Below are 25,446 nucleotides of genomic sequence, written 5' to 3' on the forward strand. Positions count from 1 at the left end.
GTTTACACATGTATCCCGTGTGTGTACACACATATGCATTCTGCTCCATGTTTGCAGCCATCAGCCTGACCTTTAGTCTGCTGGGGCTCTGAGTGCCACGACTTCTACGTACCCATAGCACAAGGAAGGTCAAACTGGGATTTCAATGAGCTGACAGTTTCCTTTCTTGCTCGTTAGAGAAATGCAGTGCTGATGTCTATACAGACACTTCTTGTCTTTTTTGCCTCAGCTGGCTCCAGCATCAGCTGGTTATAAAACTGCACACAAACAAGTTTGGGCATTTGCATTCAAGCAAACGTATGGATATAGGGGCTGTGGTACTGACTGTAATGCATAATAAGCTACAGAAAGCAAAACAGAGAAACAGCTGCAGTCAAAATCTCCAGAAAATTCTGCTGTCAGCTTCTGCAGCCAATGGAAGAACATTGCAGAATAAACGTTCCTGGATTTTAATGTTCCGAGTAGCACAACTAAACACATACATCATAGATTATCCTCTAATATATTGAACAGCCAAATGTTACCTTGCAGAAAGATAAATAAGTTTGGGTATCCTATGGAGAGGGATTGGAATCCCAGGCAGAAATACAAACTTACTTGCACAACACACAAAAATAGTGAACCTCTGCAGCTGTTCAACATCTGTCCCTTGAAGATAATGCTCTAAACACATGACAAACAACATGTAAATATCTGGCAATTAATATACCTAGATTCATGGCAGGGAAACAAATCTGAAATCAAGTTACTGGAGCTGGACCACAGTTTTATGACTGTATAAAACTGAAAAAAAATCCAGAACTCCAAATGCAGTACAAGCACAAGAGTTCGTTCTGAGTCAGTGCCTGATCTGTGTGTGCTTTCTCTGTCTCACTTGCTTTCAACCAGCGGTCTGCAGAAATGTTTTGGATTGCACCTGAGGGCTGGTAAAAGGTGGATGAGAAAAGGAAGCTCATGCATGGCCTACTGTGCCATACATAGATGAGATTCTGTAAGACAGCTACCTTAGGAGTCTGGTTTTCCACTGAGAAAACAACCCCCAAATTGTACCTACAAATGAAACTGCAGAGGATATCCTTCAGAATAACACCCACCCCCCACCCAATTCTCTTTGTATTACATCTCATTTTAATAATTCCTAGGCCTAGAATAACATACAGTTTGATTGCAGTTTGTATAACTCCATTCCATTTATCATTCACACATTTAAATGCCCCTTAAATGCTCAACTGCATAAATACAATGCAGATTACTGCTTAATATATTAAATGCCAATACTATCTTGCCAAAAGCCAAATAAGCTATCTATTTCTGTTTTGGCTTTCCTCCACTTTCACACGTACTGGGGCTTAATGATGGGTACTTTATTCTATCATGTAATTCCTTTGCAGAGATGTTTCAGGGGAAAAGAGACTATAATAAAGACATGAACTTCACAACTAGGAAGTCTTCTCTATGATCAGGTTTAAATGTACGGTTTTTAGTGTCTCTAGGCTATTGCTGCTTCAGTTTGGAAAGCTCCAATTCCTTTCTGTTATCATGTGTTGTAGAAAAGAAAGTACAATTTAGTGCTGAAAATGAGTATGGACAGATGTGGAAAACCCAATGTGAAATGCCAGGTTGTAGGCAGTGTGGTAAAAATAATCTCAGATCAGACATGCAGGGACAAGTGAAAATGCAAAGGGAACAAATTGGGTGAGATGGGACAAGGGTGTGTGAAAGTGGAGAACCTTGTTTGGAGAAAAAAATAAGAAGGGAAGGGAAGGGAAGGGAAGGGAAGGGAAGGGAAGGGAAGGGAAGGGAAGGGAAGGGAAGGGAAGGGAAGGGAAGGGAAGGGAAGGGAAGGGAAGGGAAGGGAAGGGAAGGGAAGGGAAGGGAAGGGAAGGGAAGGGAAGGGAAGGGAAGGGAAGGGGAAGGGGAAGGGGAAGGGGAAGGGGAAGGGGAAGGGGAAGGGGAAGGGGAAGGGGAAAGGGAAGGGGAAGGGAAGCTTCAGGATGAAGACTTGACACTAGGATGTTGCAGATGGAGGTGCCATTAGGACAAAGAAAAGACTTGATCCCACACATTCATACATGCCCATGCCATTTGTCATTTGTTCCCAGGGCACAGGTTTTGTTTTGATTTACAGCTTTTCAGATGAGTTGGTTGCAGTTCAAATCCAAACTGTCTGCTGTGGTGACTCCTGCTCTCAGGATGGCCATGCAGACACCTCCCAGGGCGCATGGATTCATTTCTCTGTGCTTTCCTTACTTGGATTTTACTCATTACCAGTAAAGTACCACTGTAAAATCAGATAATGAAGTCTTACATGCCTCTTAGAATAAAAAAAAATATGACAGCTAGTAATGACCAGGGCACCTGGGCTGTATTTTCTCCTCAGCATGTGGTGGGTTTGAGAGCTCGTATTAACAGTTCGCCATGGATGAGGAAGGTAATTTAGCCATTTTCTTTCTGCTGAAAAAGAATACAGTGGATAGAAAAGCTCTGACAGTAGCTTTCATATATTTATCAAGTTGTAGGTTCTGTCTTACTGTCATGTAAGTAATTATGTGCAGTTAGACGTGCATGTATTACTCCCTGGTAACGTTTTCAGCCTTCCAAGGAGCTAGAAAGCAGCTGTGATCCTATGGAGTGACACGTTTACTCGGTGTCTTCTGAGATACAGTCACACAGTTTATGTGTTCCTAACTGCCTGTCTATTCAAACACCCAAAGGAAAATGAAGGGAATATATTTTAGTGGTGGGAAATAATCTTCTCTGGTGCTGTCACACACGTTTGTTGATCATCTTTGGTAGAATTACCTTTCTATTTAAGTAACCTGATTTTCTTTAGACAAAGAGATAAGATCAATGAATGGGCCAGTTCATGTAAAACTGAATAGAAAATAAAAAAGGTAGAAGCTTCAAATTTCCCTTACTCTTGGATGGGACCCAAATCTTTCTTGACGAGCCAAGTCCCAGCTTTTTCACATCTGGTGTCCTGCTGTTGTGAAACTGCAGAGAAATAGAGCTCCTAATTTGCAATTTGAAATCCACAGGTGTTGATGGGAAGCTTTTGCCACTGCAGTGCAGTATAGATTTCTGCAAAGGGTAAGAAAACCTCAAGATGAAGATTGCAGAGACTTAAAGTACAGACCTTGCAGGTTTTGGAGTTGATTCTGTATTTCAGTGTTAAGGGTAATGACTGTCACTGTCAGTGCCAAATGTCTGGGGGAAGATGTTTCTTTTAGGGCTGGGAAAGATTGGGAAGAAAAGAAAGTATGCATAAGACTCCTTGGTCACTACTTGTTTGCAACTAAAATAAGTAAAATAAGAGCTGCTCATGCATGTTTCTAACAACAAAATCCTTTCCCAGCTCCTGGAATGGGTACCATCATGGGACAGATTATTTCTGGGAAGCCACAGGCAGGGCAATGCCAGCCACTGGGATTCCCAAAGGGAAGGAAGGGTGAGTTGGCACTTAGGGTGTTCGGCACCCCCTGTAGCCCGGGTGGTCCTGGCGCTTAGTCCAGCTCTAATGGTGTTACATGTACAGCACTGAACTCGGCCTGAGAGTTTCCAGATTTTGTTTACCTCTCCCTGACAGTAAATAGGATCATTTTAATCCCAGCATTGTCTAGTCTGATCTACTGAAGGGCTAAACAGCCTAGTGCTGTGGATGGAAAGCTAACTCTCAGGCTTCGAGGGAGATCGATGGACTGTGTTTTCTGCTTCCTCCATTTCCCTAATCTAATTGTCAGGCAAACTGTACTTCAGATTTCAGACTCTCTGTAGGATTAGGTGTTCTTGGCAACAGCTGCAGCAGAAATTATGCTATAAAACCAGGAAAAATAAAAAGGGGAGATGCTAAAGCCTTATTTGGGAGGTGGCTCTTACTTACCATTCTGATTTCCTGCAGATACATATTTTATCTTGCCTGTGGCTACCAGATATAAATTCCTAACTAGGAAGATGAATGGAACTTCAGACATCCATGCATAGCCCCATTGCTTCATTCATTTATAGCAAAAAGTAGATTTAAAGAAACATGGAAAATTCCCTGTGGAGAACCTTTCCTGTGTTACTGCTGGGTCTGTGCATGGCTTAGAAAGTTGTTCCAGTTCTGCTTTATGGGATTTTCTTTTTTCTCATTCTAGCACCATTCTCCCAAGTCAGATCTATAAAGCAAAGGTCAGACTGCAGTTGTGTTGGCATCAGGGATGCTTTGCACTGGCTGACCATGCCCTGGCCCCTGTGGGTGAGATTCTCCATGTAGCACATGTATTTGCTTATATGATACAGTTTAAAGAAAAAAAAAAAAGTACATGGAATTCATTGTAAGATTTGAGTCTTCTCTAATTGTATTTTAAAACATAAGATTGGTGGCATTTACCTTTCACCATGTCATTTTATTTTTCATTTTGTACTTCAAGGCAGTGTTCCCCAAACATATTGCTGCTTAAAAATGCTTAATTAAATTTAAAAAATGCTTATTATCCATCAGTGTATTTATAGCTACAATCATGATAGATTAAAGAAAAAAAAAAATTGAACAGCTTTGTGACAGAAATGAAAAAAACAACCCAAACCTAATTATTATTTGCATTTTAAAATTTCTCCTGTTTTTAAAACACTGGGAATTTATCTATGTGTGACATGAGCTCTTTTCAAGAATATGCAATTACTCTATATTGAATGCCAAACTCACAATCTCAAAAGCAAGCTGAAGGAATTGAGCTTTTTATCTCCAAAAGAGAGACAGCTGAGGCTGCTTTAACCCCCATGATTCTCAGTCAAGGGGCAGTGCTTTAATACAGTGAGGTGATGGGCTTGGGTGAGGGTGAGCATGTGGTTAAGGGGTTGAGTAGGTTAGTGTGAAAGAATGTGTTGGTGGAGAGGCTTGGGAGAAGGCAGGTGTTTAGGCTAAAGGAAAAGTAATAGACTGGGTTTCATTTTATCCTGGGAGTAGATGTGAAGGAAGGAACTGAAGCAACTCCATGATTTTGAAGAGGAACCTCAGGTAGGTGGTATGATGGTAGTCTTTAACTCCAACCTGCAAGTGCCCAACACTCATGGGGAGTACTGGAGTGTTTATTGTAGCAGCAATGTAAAAACTGATGGTGGGAGAACCCCTATCAAGCATGTGCTCTTTCCTGTTCATTGAGTGTGTGTCCTTGAAAACTGATAAATTCAGCATGCAAAAGGTGGCTGGATCACAGCACCAAGGAGCATAAGGACTCTAAGGTAGTTCAGCTGCAAAATCTCAGTCCCTTTGAGTGATTCCTCTGCACAGAAGTGTGCCTGAGAAATTTCTCAGAGGAACAGGGCAAAGCAAAGAACGTGCATGCATTGTGTTGATAAAATTAAGCACCTTGTCTTAATTAGAGCAGCTGCTGTTGTGGCTGTACAGTGTTGCTTGTGGCAGAGACCTAAAGCCTTTACCAAAAAGGCAGAGAAAGACTTAATGAGACCTTACCCAGAAATGATGAGTTACTAAGTGCTGTAGCTGTGCCTTTAGGAGAAGGCAGACCTGAGCACTTTGGCTTTATGATTATTTTTGTGTCTGTATGTGTGTGATGGCTGTATAGAATCATCTTCTTCTGTAGCACGTCAAATTAATTTTGCAGGAGCCAAATCATACAATTTTGAGGTTTTATACTCAATAGATTTATAAGCTGGTTTACAGCAATGCAAGGCTTGGGAAAGAAAAGCAAATATTTGCTACACCTAGCAAAGGAGGTGATGCCAGTACATCTCTGTCGCTTGATGGTGTATTTAAGCTCTAGGCATGCTGCCTGGACCTAGCTATAAACAGGTGGATAAAGCATGGGTGTAAGTGCTAAAAAAAAACCCCGAGGTTTCTTTTTTTTTCCCTGTTTCAATACTTTTCAGTTGTGTGAGCTCACTGCTCTACACCCCAACCTCACCAACCCTAAAAATACCTTACTTTTGCTGAGTGCTTGGAGAAGGATGAAAATTAATGAGTATTTGTTATGAATGACTGGTTAACGATGGTATTTTTATTAGGAGAACTTAAAAGAAGCTTAATAAATAACATCCTTTTCAGTCCTTTTACCCTGTGATTTTCTTGGCTTTCTTGGATCACTGCCTGCATAACGTGACATTAGAGAAGGCATCCTGCAAACAACAGCAAGTGGAACGTGTGTTCTGCTCTTGCCGCTTCCCTTTCTGTCCGCTGAGCAGGATGCATTCCCATCCAAATTGGAATGAAGATTAATGAGTATCTCCCTAATGTCCAGTGATCTGTTATGAGCACTGAACAGCTTTATGTCCAATTATTTTTCTATAAATAGCTCGTGTTTTCATAAACATGCGATGGCAGCGTGCGGTTTAAAAATGACCGAGCCTTGATTTAGAACAGCTTATCTCTTGTGAATATGAGAATAGCCAGGTATCTTTAACAGATCTGGGACACACACCTCCTGCCCTTCAGAGCAGCTTTCTTCAGTTGAGGTTGTATGCAAGTGTGATTCAAGGAGAGCATTCCAGAATAACCAGTAACTTGATAGCAAGGATTTATTGCATCAAAATGGGTTGCACTTCTTTTGTTTGTTTGGCTTAATGGTTGTTATGTTTTGATGTTTCAAAAGTAGAGCTGCTGGGGAAAACTTTTTCTGTACTGCAGAACGTTTTGTGTTCTATCCTGGACAACCCCTGTCTTAGGAGGAGCAGCTGAAGGAGTGGGGCTGGAGAAGAGGAGACTGAGGGGAGACCTTATCACGCTCTGTAGCTACTTGAAAGGAGGGTGTAGTGAGGTGGGGGTTGGCCTCTTCTCCCTAATAACTAGTGATAGGACAAGATGGAACAGGTTCTAGTTGTGCCAGGGAAGTTCAGATTGGATACTATGAAAAAATTCTTCACCACAAGAGCAGTGAAGCTTTGGAACAGGCTGCTTGGGGAGGTGGTGGAATCACCATCTCTGGAGCTGTTCAAAAACCAGATGCTTTGGGAGGTGGTTGAGAGTTTATGGTGGTGTAGCACTGACGATTGGACTTGATGATCTTGGTGGAATTGATGGACTTAAAGGTGTTTTCCAACTTTGATTCTGTGTTGAGATGAGTGTGGGAACTTTCAAGGTTACCATGAAAGAGGAAACTTCTTGTGAAAGCTGAGTCCACAGGAGGCCTTTGTATGATGTCTGGGACTCCCAGGTTGAGGTATTGCCAGTCCTCCAATACAGGTGGACAAGTTTATAGCCACCAGATGTTCTCTCATTGAGGCTTTTTGTCAATGTATAAATAAACAAGTTTCATTAGAGCAGAGAGTGGTTTTGTGTGTGTGTCTCAGGCATGTTCTTACTGCTTTTGTTCTGTATGTTTAATTAGTACTAGAAGGCATAAAAGCTTCAAAAGGAAACATTGGGGCAGGTTCTCTGATACTGAGAAAGGTGCATTGACTGGAAAAACCCATCTACTCAGCAACAGATTTAACCATGCCAGTGGGGTATCTGTTACGCTCTGCTGCCCTTCTAACAGGAAATTTCATGTGATGCCAGAATCACTGCTTCATAAACCGTTCAACCAACCTCCTAATGATGAATAATGTAACCAATAAAGAAAAGAAACATCCTGCTCTCCCCGATCTATGCTTCCTTTTGATTTAATTTTTCCTCACCTTTGGATTTGTCTTTACAATTGCCACCATTGTGTAGCTACTGAGTTCAGCGCTGCCATTGCCAAGACACATTTAATAGCAGGATGCTTGGATGGTAATTTATTTCCTGTTTACAGTTGTCTGATACTTGCAGATTTGATGTTCCAGCCTGGACTTTGAGTGGCAGAGTTTAGAGAGGGTGTTTTGAACGCATCCTGACATATTTAATTGAGTTCACCACATGCGACAGCCTCAATTACTAGTTTAATTAAAAAAAACAACAGCAGCAACAACAACAAAACAACAGAAACCCTGAGACACACACAAACATCATTCCCCCCCCCCCCCCCCCAACCCCAACAATAACAGAAAGGATGTAGCTGTGCATTACAGCTGAATAGTGCTACTGTGACTCCTAGTTCAAAGGGCTTCACGCTCTCCTGGTTGCTGTGCAGGGATTTGGGGTTCATAACTTGTGTTGTGAGTTCGGGATTCCCGGGGATAAAGATTGGATTTCAGAGCTGTTTAGACATGGGAAGAAAGCAATCACGATTTTCAAAAGCATCTGTGCAAACTTATTCCCAGGGGTTTATCCTTTATACTGCCGTGGGTTTCGCTGGGATTTGGGCACCATATGATCTGCTGTGCTGATTGTCACCGCTGCGCTCTCTCCATTATGCTTTGACAAGTAAGCACATCCCTTGCCAGGTACCATCAAGAAGCAGGCTGTATTGAGCAATTACTGGTCGCTGAACACAGGGACACCCTTAAAGAATATAAAGTAATGTCTTTTACTGCTCTTTTCCCTCTTTTGGAATAAAAGGTGAACAGACCAGGAAGATGCCTTTCAGTGCAGTAAGTAAGGAACTAAGTGCTCTGCAGCAGGTGGTGTGTTCCACGTCCCAGCCCAGGTTATCTCCCACCTTGTCAGAGAGCAGTGAGGAGTTTGAGTGATTAAAACGGTGCTGGAGACGGTAAGATTATTCACTGGGGTTACATCAGAGAAGGACAATTATGTTGAAACAGAGTGAGGACAGGAAAAAAAGCCTGGAGTTAATCTGTGCTCCCTTCACCTCAGGCTGATTAGAGTAAATTAACTGCTATTGCAATTAATATGCAAAGTAGATATTAATTATTTTTCTGACGGCAAATAATGTATAAATGTAACAAAAATAGTCTTGAAATAGCTTTTGTTAATTATGCCTGTAGACTATTGCTTTCATTTTGTAAAGCAAGCAAACAAACAATCTGCCCCCTGGCCACCCCCAAAACCCACAAGGCTGTTTTCTGATCCAGTCCCTGCTTGTATCAGTGTATATCAATTTTGGTTTAAAATAAAGAAGTTAAACCTTCCTGATGAGAAAAACCCACCATGATGTGCTTTCAGTCTTGAAGGTGTGCCTACCCAAAAGGGAATCTTCTCCTCAAACTGTGGCTGCTGCTTTTAATAAAGACATCTCTCTCCACTGATAAATCTTGGTTGGGGGATGCACCTCCCTCCCCTGCACAAAGAGGTCCCTACCTCCTTTTCTGCTGTCACCTCAGCACCTGTGATATAATGTGCTCAGCGTTATTATTGGGGTTTATGTTGCTTTTTCATTTCCTAAAAGTAAAGCTAATTAGTGAATGAAACTAATTAACTAGCTCCAAAATGCATCTGCATGCATCTCCATGTGCCCAGTGGCCTGGAGACTGAGCAGGGCAGTCCTGTGTAGAGCAGGGGAAGAGCCAGTCTGTGACTACTTAGGCAGGTTGGGCATATAAAACCTGCGAGACTAGGTGAGGTGCATCATAAATAAGCTGGAATCCCATTTTTTTCATATATTTCTAATGCTATGAGCTGTAACTGTCACTTCTTTCAGGGTGAAAATAGTCTTAGAATTGATATTAAAATTTGGGAGGTAGCTTGGAGAGCTCAGCTATCGATGCACCAGTTCACGCCGACATAATCTAGTTACTTTGCACGCGAGCGTAATCCTGTACATCTCCTGTAAAGTGTTTTTATTCTATTTTTCTGCAATTCTTTCTTCATTTTTTCCAGTTTAGTTGTCTTCAGAAATTGTCTTTTGATCTAATTCTATGTTGGGTGGGTTGTAACAGAAATGGTGTCTGCAGGTATCAACAGGGTGTACTGATTCCCCCTCCGCTCCAAACCTGCTGCTTCTTTTTCCTCATAGTACTCAGGAGTTGGTGCTGCTAATAATACATCTCCACATTTTCGGTGTTCCAGTACTCAGGAGGTAGATTTGCAGGCTTGCTTTGAAATGGCTTGTGACTTTTTTGTACTTGAATTGGTAATCTGGGAATGGGATTCTTGCAGGTGGTGAGTGGAGCATGGGATTAGGTGGTACAGCATGGCCATGTTCCTTGGGGATGCACACAGCCTGGGGCACGCCTGCTCTGGTGGGTGGCTGTAAGAGCTAATAGATCATATGTGTGCTAATAAATTTTACCAATAATTAAATAAAAGGTGTGTTTGGAGCAGAGGTGGATGCTGTGTCTCTGGATTGGCTGACAGCCTCTTTAATCCCGTGATTCCCAGGTTGCTTCCTGCGTTCTCTTGTTTAATTCATTACTTATGTTCAGAATTCTGTAACAAGTACAGCAAGTGTATTACAGATACAGCTTTCCTATAAAGTACTTTGTCATGCCAGCACAGGCTTTCACTGTTCTTGAAATGAGACAAGCTTCATGTGGAAAATAGCAGCGGATGACTCAGAAAATAGGAATTAGAATGATCCACTCAAATGTGATGGGAAATTTCAAGCCAGTAACTCAAATATAAATGTATTTATATATGGAAGATTTCAGACATCTCTTAAATCTTTCAGGTTTCGGGCATGCCCTGCCCTCATGGCAATTAGCAGCTTCCAAAAAAGCCTCAAACAAGTGCCTTAATTCTGAGCACTAACCATGTCTCAAGCAAAGTTTTGAAGAATGAAGGTAGCATTTGTACCTTGGGAGAGGGGAGAGAATGTGGAGTTAGAAGCTGCCCTGAATGCCATGTGAATAGAAGCCACCGATCTGCTTTGCTGATGTTTTTTAAAAGCAAGATATGTGTTTCCTAAAAATATCTGAGGTCCTGTAGATTTGGTTGAGAATGTTTTTTGCAAATACTATTTTGGAGGCACCACTCAGAGTGTGTATTTGAAGACTATTAGAGCTGGAAGTGCTGTTGAAGCCGATGGCAAAACATTCTTCTTTGGAACAATTGCAAATGTTTTTGGATAAACGGGGTACAGGAAAGGCCACTGAAAATAAGTTAATTCCCATTTGGCACAAACAGCAACAATTCTTTATCAGTTTTCAAACCAAATACCATTTGATCGTCCACATGCTGTTCATTGAACAGTTATGAACACTGACAAAAACATTAAAAAAAAAAAACAAAACAATTTAAGTTGATTGTTGGTTTCTACGCCTGTGGTTTGTAGATATTGGATCTTAATCATCATTGTACTAAGAAAAATCAGATTTTGTTTTCTTCCAGAGGGGAAATTGCCTTATTAAGCTTCTTGTATTTTCTGTTGATTATCTGAGTGAATGAAATTTAACTCTGACTAGTTGACATTAATACCAGTCCTGTGATAAGGTGTAATTTTGGATAACAATTTAATACCCAATGACCATATTTTACTTATAAATAAATAAAGTCTATATAAAGTGAAGATAATAAATGTTTGTCATTCATCCTGTGAAATAATAAGAATCCTGGAAGCCATTATACTCTTCCAACACCGAAGCAAACACTATGGCTTATCACTTAGAAATATGTGAAGGAAATCTGATGTTCTGATCTTTGTCTGTAGAGTTATTGCTCACACTTAAAGCACCAAAAGCAGTTCCCCTGATACATCCCATTCAAGTAAGGGGTCAGTAGGGAACGAGCCTTGCCCTAGAGTCATTAAATAACTTGTATCAGAACATAGTTTATCTAATTGGTAGCAATATCCTAGTTCTCTGCATATGGTGCTCAACAAATATTAATCAAGAATCAATGAATCTTGTGAGGGAAGACAAGGCAGCAAGCTGTTGAAAGCAAACTCTGCGTGACTGGTTTCTCAGGAAGAAGATATTTATTGCGGTCACTGTCATAGGCAGTGAAGATGCTTTTAATGAGAGGATAATGCAGCTTTCAGCAGTTATGTGTATTTAGCCATTGCCATGAATTCTAAAGTATCAAAAAGCCTCAGAATGAAAAAATAACCTCTTAGAAATAACCTCTTATCAGAGCTTGGCTGAGCAGAAGGGAAAAAAAAAAGTGACAATACTGCAAATTCCAGGCAGCTGCGTTGAACTGCTGAGTTATGCCTTAAATTTATCATTCTGTGATGCTAAGTGTTAGTGAAAGAGAAAGATGGATGTGGAAATATGCCTGAATTCCTTCTCAGATGTGCTGCAACTGCTTATTGACTGATCTCCTGAGTGAGGGCATCCCCCTTGGACTCAGTGCTCTGCTGGGGCAGGTTATCCGTAGCTTGGCAAGGACCGTGTTTTGGAAGTGTTCCCAAGAAGCCAGGGACTCTTTGGTCAGACCATACTGTGTGGCTGCAAGAAGATTTTATTGCCTCTTGTTTTGCTGCCCTGGTGATCTCAGTTGGAACAGCTCAGACCTGTTCCTGCCTCAGTATTTGAGCTTCTGATTGTCACGTCTGTGTGTCGGTATAGAACGGACTCCATGTGCATCTATCGCCATGTGTAGAGACTTCTTCCTTGTATTCTTCACAGCATTCAGCAGAACTTTGAGAAAAGGTTTGTGAAAACATTTGGGAACTAGAGGTGCACACAGGAATGCTTTTGGACAACTATTGTTTGTATAACTTCTCTGCCATGCTGGAATTGTAGCTAGTAGTATTGCAGGTCATCAGTAGGTGCTCAGTTCTGCTGTTTATATAGTTGTTTCAAATCAACATTCATTGGCTTTAAAGCCTGCATATGCACACCTGTCACTTGTCTAGCAGTTTCCTATTAGTTTTAGTGATTAGGCACTAATTAGTAGCAGTATTATGAGTAATTCTGCCTTCCCCCTAGGGCTAGCTGCTGCAAATTAAGGGTTAGGAGATCAAGACTAGGGCAACAACAGCAAAAACACTAGAGCCTTTGGAATACAACAATTTTGTTGTCACTTAACCAAAATTGAGTTTTGTTTAAGGAAAAATTATCCCCAAGACTTAAAGAGGCCACAATCTCAAAAGAGAGAAAATAATACAAATCCAATATTTCCCACCTAATTTCAAATGTTAAGATTCTGTATAAATCAGGCTTTGCTTTTCCCTTTCTATTATCATGATAGTTCCTTGTTGATGATCATTGTTTCAGGCCAGGCTTTGGTTTTGTGGTTTGGGGATTTGTTTGCTCTTTTTGGGTTGGGTTGTTTGGGGTTTTTTTGTGTTTGTTTTGTTTTTTTTTTTCTTTTTCCATTTAATTTGCAACTACGATTATTTGGGGGGGGAAATTACCTGTTTAGTTGGTAGTTAATGGCGAAGCAGAACTGCATATTTTTCCTTACTTGCTGTCAAACGCCAAGGTGAGGCATGGCATCAAATAATTTGGTTGTTCCTGACATTAAATAGTGCTCCAGCTAGGAAATGTGTAGTGGGGAGATTATGGGCTCTGCAGACCTGCATAAAGATGTGCTGTTAACAAGCCTTGCATAGAGGAGCAGTGTCCAAACCAATCTTCCAGCAGAAGATATTTGATCAGAAACTCAGGATGTAGGGCAAGCTCTAATATTCACTTCAGAATTTATTACCTTACAAAAAACATTAAAGAAAGGAGATTTCTAAACTGGAACATGGAACTGCTGGATGAGAATCTTGGGGTTTATTGTATTTTGCTCTGGTTTTATTTTATTTTTCCTCCTTGGTGAGCCCTGAGTCCCTCCTCGTTGCTGTCCACAGACTGGGATCATCAATTAAATCGGGGTAATTCCCTAGCCTCCAAAGTTTACTGCTCAGTCCCCAGGGAAAGCTGCATATTGAGGTAAAGATCAGCCCTGTCCATCGCTGTCACATACAGGCTGAATCTTTTCTATTCCACTCTGGGATGACTAGTTGTGTGCATGATTGAAACCAGCTTAAGAGTTCATTGTGTTAGTGTTTGCTTCTCTAGATCCACACAATGTGTATTTGCTCCCCTTTGGTGTATAGGGAAATTACCGGTGTGTGTGAAGTGTTGTTTAAATTATATTTTTATAGAAATAAAGTTAGATTGTAAATATATATAAAAAAATTAAAAGAGCATTTTTTCTTTTTTTTTTGGCCAAATTAATTATTCTACAACATGCCCTATGGCTTCATCAAAGATCATCTTTGCCTTTGATTTATATTTAATGTCTGAAACCTTAGCCAAGAGCTGTGAGGACAGTGGTATTGAAGAACATACTAGCATAGTCCCTTAGCATAGCATCCCAGATGTGACTTCCCATACCATTAGCAAGATGAAATGCTTAGGTGAGAAAGTAAGGCTAAAACCAGCAATCAGCCATATTTCCCACAGCAAACCTCTCAGCTTTCAGCAATGGACAAGACTGTGATTTTTAGAGTCAGAAGCATTTCATAGCCTCTGATATATTCTTCTTCCATGAATGTGCTGGAAAGAAGAAATCCCTGTCCCTGGTGTTGACTGCTAATTCATCATGACTTTCAATCATCCATCTTCATGGTGTCTGAAGCTTTTGGGATCTAAAGAGTACACCTCTAATTATAATCCTAGCCTTTCCTCAGGTGTCCCTGTGAAGAACGAGCCCTGAGATTCCTAAAGCTTGCAAACTGTGGATTTTGTATTAATTTAATATAATCCTATATAATGATGATTATTGTAACGTTTTCTGTATAAGATGGATGAGACAGGTTCTCAAATGCCAGCTATTACTGACATTTAATCTGGTATAGGTCATAAAATACCAAGGTGGAAGAACGGCTATAATTTATTTTTTCACATTAATAATAAATTTTAAATAAATTAATATTGCAAAAATGCTGCTTTTCCCTTTCTCTGTAACTCTAGAAAAACCCTGTTGACAAACTGCAGGTTTAAAGGCTGAGCGTTCCTGTTTTGAAGGGGACATGTGTTGCGCTGATGTTGGTGATGTAGAAAATGTGATTTTTAAATATGACACACTGAATGGGTGCAGGATTTTTAGCCCATGTTTCTAAAACCAGGTTGAAAGGGCCGTACCTCAAATTCTGGGGAGGAAAAGCCACTGGAGAAGTGGGATTCTGTTTGGGGAATAGTAGCTGCCTGTGTCTAGACAGTCATTTTCAAAAAGCAACTCGCTGCCAGCGCTGTCCTGATTTGCTCCAGAGCTGAACAGAGCTCTAGGACCAGAGTTAGATCTCTGAAGTTCCAGGCTGTTTTCCCGTTAGCCTGAGTTTCATTAGGCTGTCAGCCAGGCACACACCTTCAGGGTTCTTCTTGTGTCTGTTTTTATTCCTATACATACAGAACAATTAATGAAAACTTCACCGTGGTGTGTGTGTCATCGTGTGTGTGTGTGTCCCTTCTTAAACAGTCATTTTTAAAATTGTCCCTTTTCCACTAAAGGAAAAGGCTGTTTATTAAGTGGAAGAAAAAAATAGAGTCTGCCTGAATATAATGGGATATTGTGAAAATTAAATAGCTTCAGGAAAAGTACTCTAGTTTTTTTTATGTGTTTTTTTTTTCCCTGCAAAAGAGCTTCAGTACAGTTCTAATTAAATCTTTGAAAATGACTCTTGGAATACACACATTCTGCTGTGTGTGTGTTGGTTCCTGTAAATATTATAAATGGTCAAGTGGCACTATTTTGTTGTTGCAGAAATAACTCAAAGCAGAATAATAAAGTATTTCATTAAAATACATATCCCCAGGTGAGCTTGAAAGATGGCAGCTATGTCACAACCCGTGTTTCCAATGAAGGAATAGAATTTCAATTTTCTGTGGCCATATTATTTCACTGGATCTTGTATATACAATATATAAAATATATTGTATTGTGTGTATATGTATAAATACACAGCAGTTGAAATTATCTGTCTAGTCCTCAGAAGTAATTATGCAGGATAACCTAAGAACTACTTGCCAGCTCAGTTGCAGATTTAACTATATCTAACAGCAGCAGGCACATGATTTGGATGTAAACACACATTTTATAAACATATAACTGAAATTGTTTTGGATGTATATATATTATTTTTAAAAAAAACTATGAAGACTTCTCAGCAGTATCATCATTCTCTGATTCAATTCCTTGGCATTGCTGTTTGATTGCTGTGTGGCAGCTGGAATGGGTTGGGTCTCGTGGACAGTAGTGTTAAGGTGAGCTGTAGGTAACTCTGTAGGATACCATATCATCCCTCTCACAGGACAGGGTGGGTGGGTACATCTGTGATTCAGTGTCATAAAAATGGTACCTGAGTCCATTTAGCCTCCACTCTTGCCTTTACTTTTAAACCACAGCATATTACCAGGTGTGTGGTGGTTTATTTTCTGCACCTCAGTCCTGTTCTGGCATGCCTGAAAGCACATTTTGCTTCTCCTCATGTGAGCTTGAGGTTTACAAGCCAACCTGGGAATTAAAGAAGCAATAAAAAGTAGGAATAGGCTGGCTTGTGAGTTGTGCAGGGGACAGTTTAGAGTCCAAGGCCTGGCAGCTGAATAGATGAGCTTCTGGATATGGTGACAAGCGTAACTCTTCCCTGCTGCAAAGAGTAATGAGAGACCGAAGGGGGAAATAAAGAGTAAAAAATAATAATAATGACACATAAATACACTCAACTGTGAAACACAGTTGTATATGTCAGGAAAAAATTGAGAACTACTTCATGATACCTTTATAATATAGTTCCATACATGGGTGGTGGTGGTTTTGCCTAAGACCTGGGGAACTGTGACCTTTTTTTCCCTCAAATGTCTGATGGTGTTACACAGTATTTGGTTTAGGTGCATCGAAATTGAGTTTTCAGCCGTCCAAATGCCCAAATGTAGCTTCATAAAGGAAAACATACTTCTTTCTCAACTAATTAAATAGGTGGATTGTTAGTGTGGGGACTGAAAGCTTGGAAAACAAAAGGGTGAAAGAGAACTTACTGGAAACAAGCAACGGTGATAAGGGAGGCATACATTGTGTGGCAGCTGAACTAAGGCAAATAGCTATCTGGTCTGAAAGGAGGTTTCTATTGAGGACAGATGTCTTTTCCAGGAAAGCACAGCAGGCCTTTGGAAGCTCTCCTTACGTGTTTTCAGGGCCAGGTAATGAATCTGTGACCACTAGTATGAGAACAGGGACTGAGAAGTTCTCTTCAATGTTTGTCTCGTGACAGCATTCTTCTCCTCTGGACTGAGTTTTATTTGGTAACGTTACTTTATTGCTATTTGAGGTCACTTGAGGCTATTTTAAAATGTTACAGAGATTTTGTTGCTCAGATGTGTAGTAAATATTCCTGTGTTTTCCTAGTTGAAACCAAACTCTGGATGGAAAAATGCCAATTATAACTTTTTAAGACTTAGTTGTTAAGTCATGAAACGGGTTGTATTTCATAGACTAGAGGAAGTCAGCAAAACCCTGGGAAATCAGCAGAGGGAGGATAATGTATGTAGTAGCTGGTGAGAGCAAATCAGTAGTGTAATAGAGCTGTGAAAATAGCAAATGGCCTCCAGTGATGTCTGCATCTCCAGCTGATGCAGGGAACTTCCAGTGCCATTGCAGAGACACCGGTGACCTCCTCTCTGGAACAGTGCATCCAGTGCTGACAGTGCTTGTTCAACAATGTGACCTAAAATTGGAATAGCTGCACAGAAGGGCAACATAAAGAGTCTGTCTTATGAGGAGAGAAAGATTGACTCTTTACTTATCTCTAGCTGCTGGGTTGAAAGAATCTTATTGCCATCCTTTGGAGGGGAAGACAGGTGAGAAGGACCACTTAAACCAACTAAGGGTGCTGCAGAAATCAGTAGGTATAAAGTGGCCTTCCTATCATTGTTAGTTATTAGATGTAAATTCCTAACTGTTGGAACTGTAGTGAAACCATTCTGCAAGGGCTTCTGGACAGACACTGGGACAAACACACTAAGTACTTTTATGAGTTTAAGAGGTTTGAGAAAAGAGCAGTACAGGATGCCTGCAAAGACCGGACTTGACGAAGATGACTGCCCTTTCTGTTCTTGGTTAACAATGGGCAGAGCTGGAATTTCTATGTGTGAAGTCTGTAGTTTTCAAAAGATAACTGGCCTTAAAAATATTCAGTTTAGTGCCCAAATTTGTACTATTTTGTAGCAGCCTCAATTAGCCCCCTCATTGGTGGTGTCAGGAAATTAGGGCTGTGATGAACACAGCTCCCTGTCTCTGTTAGAGCTGGTCCCTCGAGGTCAGGACTGGTGGGCAGGGATCAGGCTGTATAGAGGGATGCCCGTGGCCAGTATTCCAGCTGAAACTGCTCTGTGAGTTGATGAAAGATCCCACCACCCCCTGCTGAAAAGGAATAGGCAAATCCAGCACCGTTTGTGAGCAGGAAACTTAGTCCTGAGCTGAAATAAGTGCTACTACGTTGTATCCTTGAGAACTCACAAGGCGAAGGAAATGTGGTGTAACTGCAGGTCAGCTTTGTGTGTTATAAATCAGCTCTAATTTAAACCTCATTGTAAAAAAAAATCTGCATTAGTCTTTAACTACTGAATTGCATTTTAAGATTACATGGTAAAGCATTTAATTTTCTTAATTTAATTTTCATCACGCCTTGATTATATGGCAGCAATTAGGTAACTACTTTCTTGCTCTGTCTTTTGCCTCTACATTAAAAGATAAAGTTTTATTATTGTCAGTCTCCAGGAGAAGAGTAATTATTTTTAAAATGAAAAGTATGTGGTTTACACATGAAGTCACGCTAGCTTCCATAGCACAAATGATGTTAATGGAAATCAGAGATTTAGAGGAAAAAATAAATGCTCCCCCATCCTTGAAAGCTGGAGAAGCATCTTAAATGAGATGCTCCTTACTGTATCTTTCTCATTGACATTCAAATGTTTTATTTCTTCTCCCTCCTGGAAAGAGAATGCAGTTGTAAAATGCAAATAATTACTGTTTCTAACGTGTCTATTAGTCTGTTTTGTGATACCTGGTTTTTGATATGTGGGAATGTTGTCTTGTATAAGGATACTAAGAAATCAAGGTAAATTGGTCTGAAGTCAAGCTACATGTCTTTGTAGTAGCTGTGCGTATGTACGCGTTCGTATATGCACACAGAGGGCAGGGGGGCTGATCACAGCACAACCCCCTCAGTTCTATGATTGCAAAATGAGCTTTATTTGAATTACTAAATCTTGAGACTCAAAGTTCCATTAAATAACCTAAATCACATTTCCAGAAGTACAGATTGTAGACTAGAGTACATGTAACATTTTAACAACTTAGTTTAAATGTAATAGGTGTTGGTCTTGTTATTGCTGATTAAATACATACATACATATGTATGTGTAAGTGTATATACATATATAAATATACACACACAGCTCTTCGGCTGTTTTCCTTCCAAATTAAACATTTGCTTTGCAGACATAATTTATACTTTGCACATCATCTGTAGTATGCACTTTTTGATTTATACGGACCTGAATGTTAAGTATGTGGGGTTTAAAATGTTCTTTAAAGTACAGCTGGGATACAGAATTACAATGAAGGAGAAGACAGGAATTCAAAATGATTTTGATAAATAGAAATCCCTGTCAGGAATGGAGTTATCCCTCAGGATTTTATAGGTAAAGTTTATTCTGCCTTATGGCCTGGTGATGGACTACATGACCTTTCAAATTCTCCTCAAGCCCTATTTTACAAGTCTGTGATCAATTAATTTTGGCATTTGACAGCTGCTATACATATACTATAGATAATTCTACTGCCTTCAATACTTTTAATGATTTTTTAAAAATTTACACAGTGTGCACATGAAGCACTTAAACTACATTTAAAATGTGTTCTTATTTATTTGTAGGCAGTAGTAATAAAGCATGTGGGTCTCATTTGGCTATTTAGTAAACATGTATTCTTTCCAGCCTGAAACACATTACAGTTCTGAATTTCTATTTACAAGGCTGTAAATCATTACTCTTTATTGTAAAGATACCTCAAGGTTTATGTGCTGTTGATCCAATGTTATTCCTGTTAGTGGCAAGAACTAGGAGATAATTCACTTCATTTGGGAAATGAAATCCTGATCCTCAAAGCAGTCTTGGTGACATTCAGTCTGGAATCAGATTACTCTGTATAGCATGTTAAAGTCATGGCAAGGTGGTCTTCAGCTTACAAGTGTAATTTAGTCTCACAAATAAGTAATCTTGTTAAAATATTGTCAGGTTAATCAAAATTGATTTGCGTGTACTAAGCCCAATGAATGCTAATCAAGTATTGGGTTAGGAAAGTTGAGTAGCTATTTGAAGTCTTTGACAGTTTCCCATTATTCTTGGATGGAATGACTCATTGGATTTGAAGAAACGTTTTTTAAGTCTGAACATCCTTCCAAGGCTGGATACAAATGTACTGCAGACTAAAACATCTTTAGAAATCTGTTTTCAAATCCCTGACAGTGTGGATCACTGTATTTCTTATACCTTGCAGGCAATGAGTTCCAAACCATCTCAGTGCTTTGTGGTTTTGCCATTCTTTGCTATTTTTACCTATCTTGCCATTTTTTAACAAATACTGGCTAAAGGGATACTGAAGATTGTAATGTAGACTCTGTGCATATGAATACCATCCATTTAAGAGACAAGTCTTACACAGTGTATCCTTGGTGTAAGGAAATGCATTTAGAACTTCTGTATGCTACAATTGAAATAAAATTCTTTGTAATTGTGAATTTGTTATAAGATAATGGTGGGGTTTTTTTGGTTTGGGTTTTTTTGGAGTTGTTTTTTTGTGGTGAATATATGATTATCGATATGGGCTAATGGATTATAGACAGATGAACTCCCTGAAACGATGAAGAACAAAATCTGACTTTGCATGGAGCCACCAGGCGCTTTGCACTCTGCTCACAGCCTTTGAAACTCACAACATCTTATTTTCTTTCAACAGAAAGCTTTTCTTTACAGACTACGGGAATGCTGCCAAGGTTGAGCGATGTGACATGGATGGAATGAACAGGACGTGGATAGTAGACTCTAAAATTGAACAGCCAACTGCTCTTGCACTAGACCTCGTCAATAAATATGTGTACTGGGTTGATATATATCTGGACAGTGTGGAAGTTGTTGACTATCAAGGGAGAAGGAGGCATACAATAATGAAAGGCAAACAAGTAGGTATTTATTTGCAAATTACTAAAAAGTAATTAAGTTGATAAATGAACATATGCCATGCTAACTGTTACAGGACTTTCAGGTTCTTTTCTCTCTTCAGTTCAGTGGCATTAGACATTAATAAATCTGTCTGCATGCTTTGTTTTATTCACATCTTAGCCTGTTCTGCAACCCATGGCCAAGTTTCTGTGTAGCATCTTATTAGCAGTGCACCATGTAAGTCACACTCCTCGTTGTGAAATACTTCAGAAGGGAAAATATAGAATCACAGAATGGTTTTGGTTGGAAGGGACCTTAAAGATCAAGTTCCAAATGCTCTGCCATGGGCAGAGACAACTCTCACTAGACCAGGCTGCTCATCCAGCCTGGCCTTGAACACCTCCAGGGAGGGGGCAGCCACCATCTCCCTGGGCAACCTGTGCTAGTGACTCACCACCCTTGTAGTGAAGGAATTTTTTTCCTTATATCCAATCTAAATCTACCCCTTTCAAATTTAAAACCATTCCCACTTGTCCTATCACTACATGTCCTTCTAAAAAGTCCCTCCCCAGGCTTCTCGTAGGCCCCTTCACGTACTGGAAGGCTGCTATAAGATCTCCCTGGAGCCTTTTCTTCTCCAGACTGAACAAGCCCAACTCTCTCCGCCTGTCTTCATAGAAGTGGTGCTTCAACCCTCTAATCCTCCATGTGTCCCTCCTCTAGACCTAACAGTTCCATGTCCTTATGTTGGGGACTCCAGAACTGGACACAATATTCCAGATGGGGTCTCATGAGAGTAGAGGGGCAGAATCACCTCCCTTGACAGTGGGACAATGGAAAGTTACTAGGGTATAAATCATTAATGAAAAGCACATGTCCTTGCCAATTCAGGAAAAGCAGGCTAACAGGCAAAAGAAAGTGAGAGAAAGAGTAGCAAAAGCTATTGACTTGTTCAGACATGTCTGGTTACCCTTAAAGTGCATTTTGTTGATGGCACTGATCCTTTTCTGAGTTGATCCAGATCTTCAGGGTCATAAGTACAAATGCTGAGGCTTTCTGAGCCTTTGAGCAGTCTGCTGTTGTTGCTTCAGCTTGGTGAGCAGGGAAGTAGGTAGCAGGGAAAGGAAGCAGAATTTTTGTATGTCAAATAATAAGTATTTATTAATACAATGATAAATATTAATTTAATAGTTAATATTTAAATTACATTAAAAGAAGAACCATTGTACTTGTTCTGCTGTCATTCTTTGCTTGCCTCCAAGTAATCAGAATTTACAAGAAGACAACAGGTTAGCATAACCACCATTTGAAAACAGGCAGAAATTGTGACAAATAATAGTTTAGGGTGCCTGGCTAAATAGCTAACAGCACCCTGTTTTCTACCAAATTATTCGCAGTGTTTGCCCAGTTGTTCTGGAATAACAAATCTTGTAAATTCTTCCCCCCCAAACAGGAAACATTTTGGAATAGATTAAACTGACAACTCTCTTACAGACTTACAACTGAGTTGTGCCAATGTCACAGGAGATATGTCTGTGGGTTTTTTTTTTTTTTTCTTCTTTCTGAAATTTAAATGCAAGAGGATTCAGTGAGATTCTTTATTCTCAGCACTAAGAAAGGAGAAGGATTTCTGTTTCTTTCAATATGGGGGAAGGCTATTGAAACGTTGGCCTTTCAGTTGGTCACTGCTATCATAAAAGCAGAAGATTGTTTTTCTACTCAAATGAAAAATTGATGATTTCACTACATTTAGTGCTAGCATTCGCCAGGATCAAGTTACTCCTCATTAGTCCAAGGAAAGAGCAGACCAGAAAACTAATCTCAAGAAATTTTAGGGATTTAAATTTCTTTTATAAGGCCTGCTTTCCAAATGATAGGGGTTTGATTGATAGCCTGTGTGCCTTTTGAAGGAGGACACTTTTGTTCACATGTAAGATAGCTGGAAAGGTTCATGAGAAGTAAAAACCAACAAATGCATAAATTAAATGCGGATAGTTAAGTCATCATAAAATGCATTACAAAAGAAAGTGACATAGTTTTAATAATGTAAATATAGAAAACTCTCCTGGGACTAAATAGTAAAGCTTTAAACTGGCTGCAAATGGGAGCTGGGAAGAAAGGATTATAATGCAGGGGAGAGTTCAACAATTTAGTACAGATGCATCATTATTTTCAAGGCTGTTTTCTTTTCCATCTTGCTATAATTGGATTGAATTTTTATTGCATCTTAAACGAACACTTCCATTGATCTTAATTATTTTTTATTTTTCTTTCTGGGCAAGAGCAGAATACAACAGCAAGATATGGGCAACTGGGGGGTGATTTCCAGCAAGGACTGAAATATTTGATGCATAACAAAGGGGCTTTTTGGGGGTTTGTTTTGTTTTGGGGGTTTTGTGACATATGTCTGAATTTGTGAGCAAATGAGCTAAGTAAATACATTGTGGTGAACAATTTATTGATTAAATAAGTAAAATATTTAGCCTGTGAGTATCTGAACACCTGCCAACAACTTCCCTTTGTTTCAGCTTTCAGAATTGCTCAATGATAGATGATGTACAGATTTAGAAAATGTAAACTAAGCACAACCTCTAAATTCTCAAACACTTTAAGTGTGATCTAACTTTAGGTAATGGGCTCACTTCAGGTAATTTTTGTCCATGTTCCCAGGCACATCACAAACAGATGCAATTTTAGAATTCACTTTTTTTGAGAAAAAAGGCAGCACCATCTGACCGCAACCAGAGTCAGAAGCACCAACACAAAAGGAGCACAAGCAGCCCTGGGGGAATTTGCTTATCATTTATTTACTTGAGAAGATAGTTGATTGGTTATATCTTGCACTATTTGCCTTGCTTTGATTATAAACAAATCTATCAATTCAGCCTATAAACTGTGTTGTAAATATCTAAATTTACTGTATTTATTACTTAATGCTAGTTAATATTACTTAATTCATCTAAGTTGTCAGTTAACAGTAGTTAATGCTACTATTAGTAAATGCTACTATAAGCTGTTGCACTTCACAAAGTACACAGGAGTCTTTAATTTAAAAGAGAAACTGGGAAATTCAGAGGATAAATTGAATTTCGAATTTTCTGCCCTTGTAAGAAGCTTTTCTAATTATAAACTTCACACTACAACAACGTGAACTATACTTGTAGGATAGTTTTTGGTTATTATTCATAAATATTTATGAAGATATTAAAAAATCTTTTGGTACTGTTTAGCATGTCCAAATCACAGTAATGTTTGATGTTTAAAAATCATAAATACACCTAAAATATTCAGCTAAAATGCTGATTTATATATTCATTTTTAATTTTATTTTTCTTTCCCAGGTTAGGCATCTTTGTGGCTTGGCAGTATTTGAGAACTACTTATATACACTTAATTCAGATAACCTCAGTGTTTTACGGATAAACAGATTTAATAGCACCGATGTCCAGTCTCTTGCTAGACTTGCCAATGCTAAAGAGATACGTGTGTACCAGAAAAGGGCTCAGACAGCAGGTAAGATCAAACTTCCTCTATCTAGGAAATGTGAAAATGGGTATTAGGTGGATGTTTGGTTCAAAGGGTTCTTCCAGTATCAGAAGATGCAGTGAAGATTTGTCAGTGCAGCAAAAATCTCTGTTGGTTCTTCATGTGCCCAGGTTTTATGTCCTTTCTGCCAGCATTTCTGGATCCTTCAGCTTCTAACATGACTCTTTCCTGAGCATTCAGCTTGGAGAACCACCGGGCAGCCCTGGGCTGCATGTTTGCTGGCTCCACACACATAATTATTTCAAATTTAACACTTCCAGTATTGTTAGATGTCCACAATACCATCCACACACGTGGGTCTCAGACCTCAGAGACTCCTTGTGTCTCTGGGCATACTTTTCAGACAGACTGCACATCTTGAGAGAGCCCCCATCTTTGGGATTGCCGAAAAAGTGTGGAGATGGGGACAGCTGGCTTGCCTAACTGCCAGCACAGCAATTGGGTTGAGTCCTCCTTGGTTTGTATAAATCTCATCTTTGCCTTTTGTGAAAGATATCGTTGTTTCTGTCTAGAATGTAAGATTTCCTATAAGCTCAGATTTTTTGCTAAAACAGCAATTTCTGAGGTCTGTAGTCCTGCATGACTCTGATAGTGGCGCTGCTCACATGCTTTCTGCATTCGGAACAGCAGTGATTTGGGGGAACTTTGTGCACAGATAGCAAAATCCTAAATGCTTGTAGCTTTAGTTTTCTTTTTATGAGAATTGCTTTGTGTGACTGATAGCAATAAATCCTTGCCATGACTGCTTGGACAGAAAAGCTAACACGTCAATTCTGGCAATCAACATTGATGTTATTAAACAGACTCACCGCTTCTAGAGAAGTTTCTGAAGTGGGGAACAAACTCTAAATTGATGTAGACTGGGCAAACTCATTTTCACCCCGTAGCTGAGGGCATTGATTTGCAGATGTCGGTGTCTGGAGGAGGCTGCAAAAGACTTTTTTCTTTGCTACAGGCCCTGCTTTGTATCCCTGAGAGACTCAGAGAGGTTGAGCAGAGACATGAGCGCAGTGTAATCTTTTATTGCATCGTGTGATTACTCTGTTCCTCTTGCCC

At 39.7% G+C, this 25,446-nt stretch overlaps 1 protein-coding gene across 1 annotated transcript in view; it reads left to right on the plus strand.

The window, feature by feature from the left end:
• Positions 1 to 25,446, plus strand: part of LRP1B (LDL receptor related protein 1B) — a gene marked incomplete at both ends in the record, with an annotated part of 709,648 nt that overhangs the window by 407,991 nt on the left and 276,211 nt on the right. Inside the window, 2 exons of the mRNA XM_084264363.1 lie at positions 20,642 to 20,864; positions 24,186 to 24,357. Of these exons, the coding sequence (XP_084120489.1) occupies positions 20,642 to 20,864; positions 24,186 to 24,357 (395 nt within the window). The remainder of the gene's footprint in view (positions 1 to 20,641; positions 20,865 to 24,185; positions 24,358 to 25,446) is intronic.

Source organism: Gallinula chloropus, assembly GCF_964237585.1.
Source record: "Gallinula chloropus genome assembly, chromosome: 5".
NCBI classification, from domain to species: Eukaryota; Metazoa; Chordata; class Aves; order Gruiformes; family Rallidae; genus Gallinula; species Gallinula chloropus.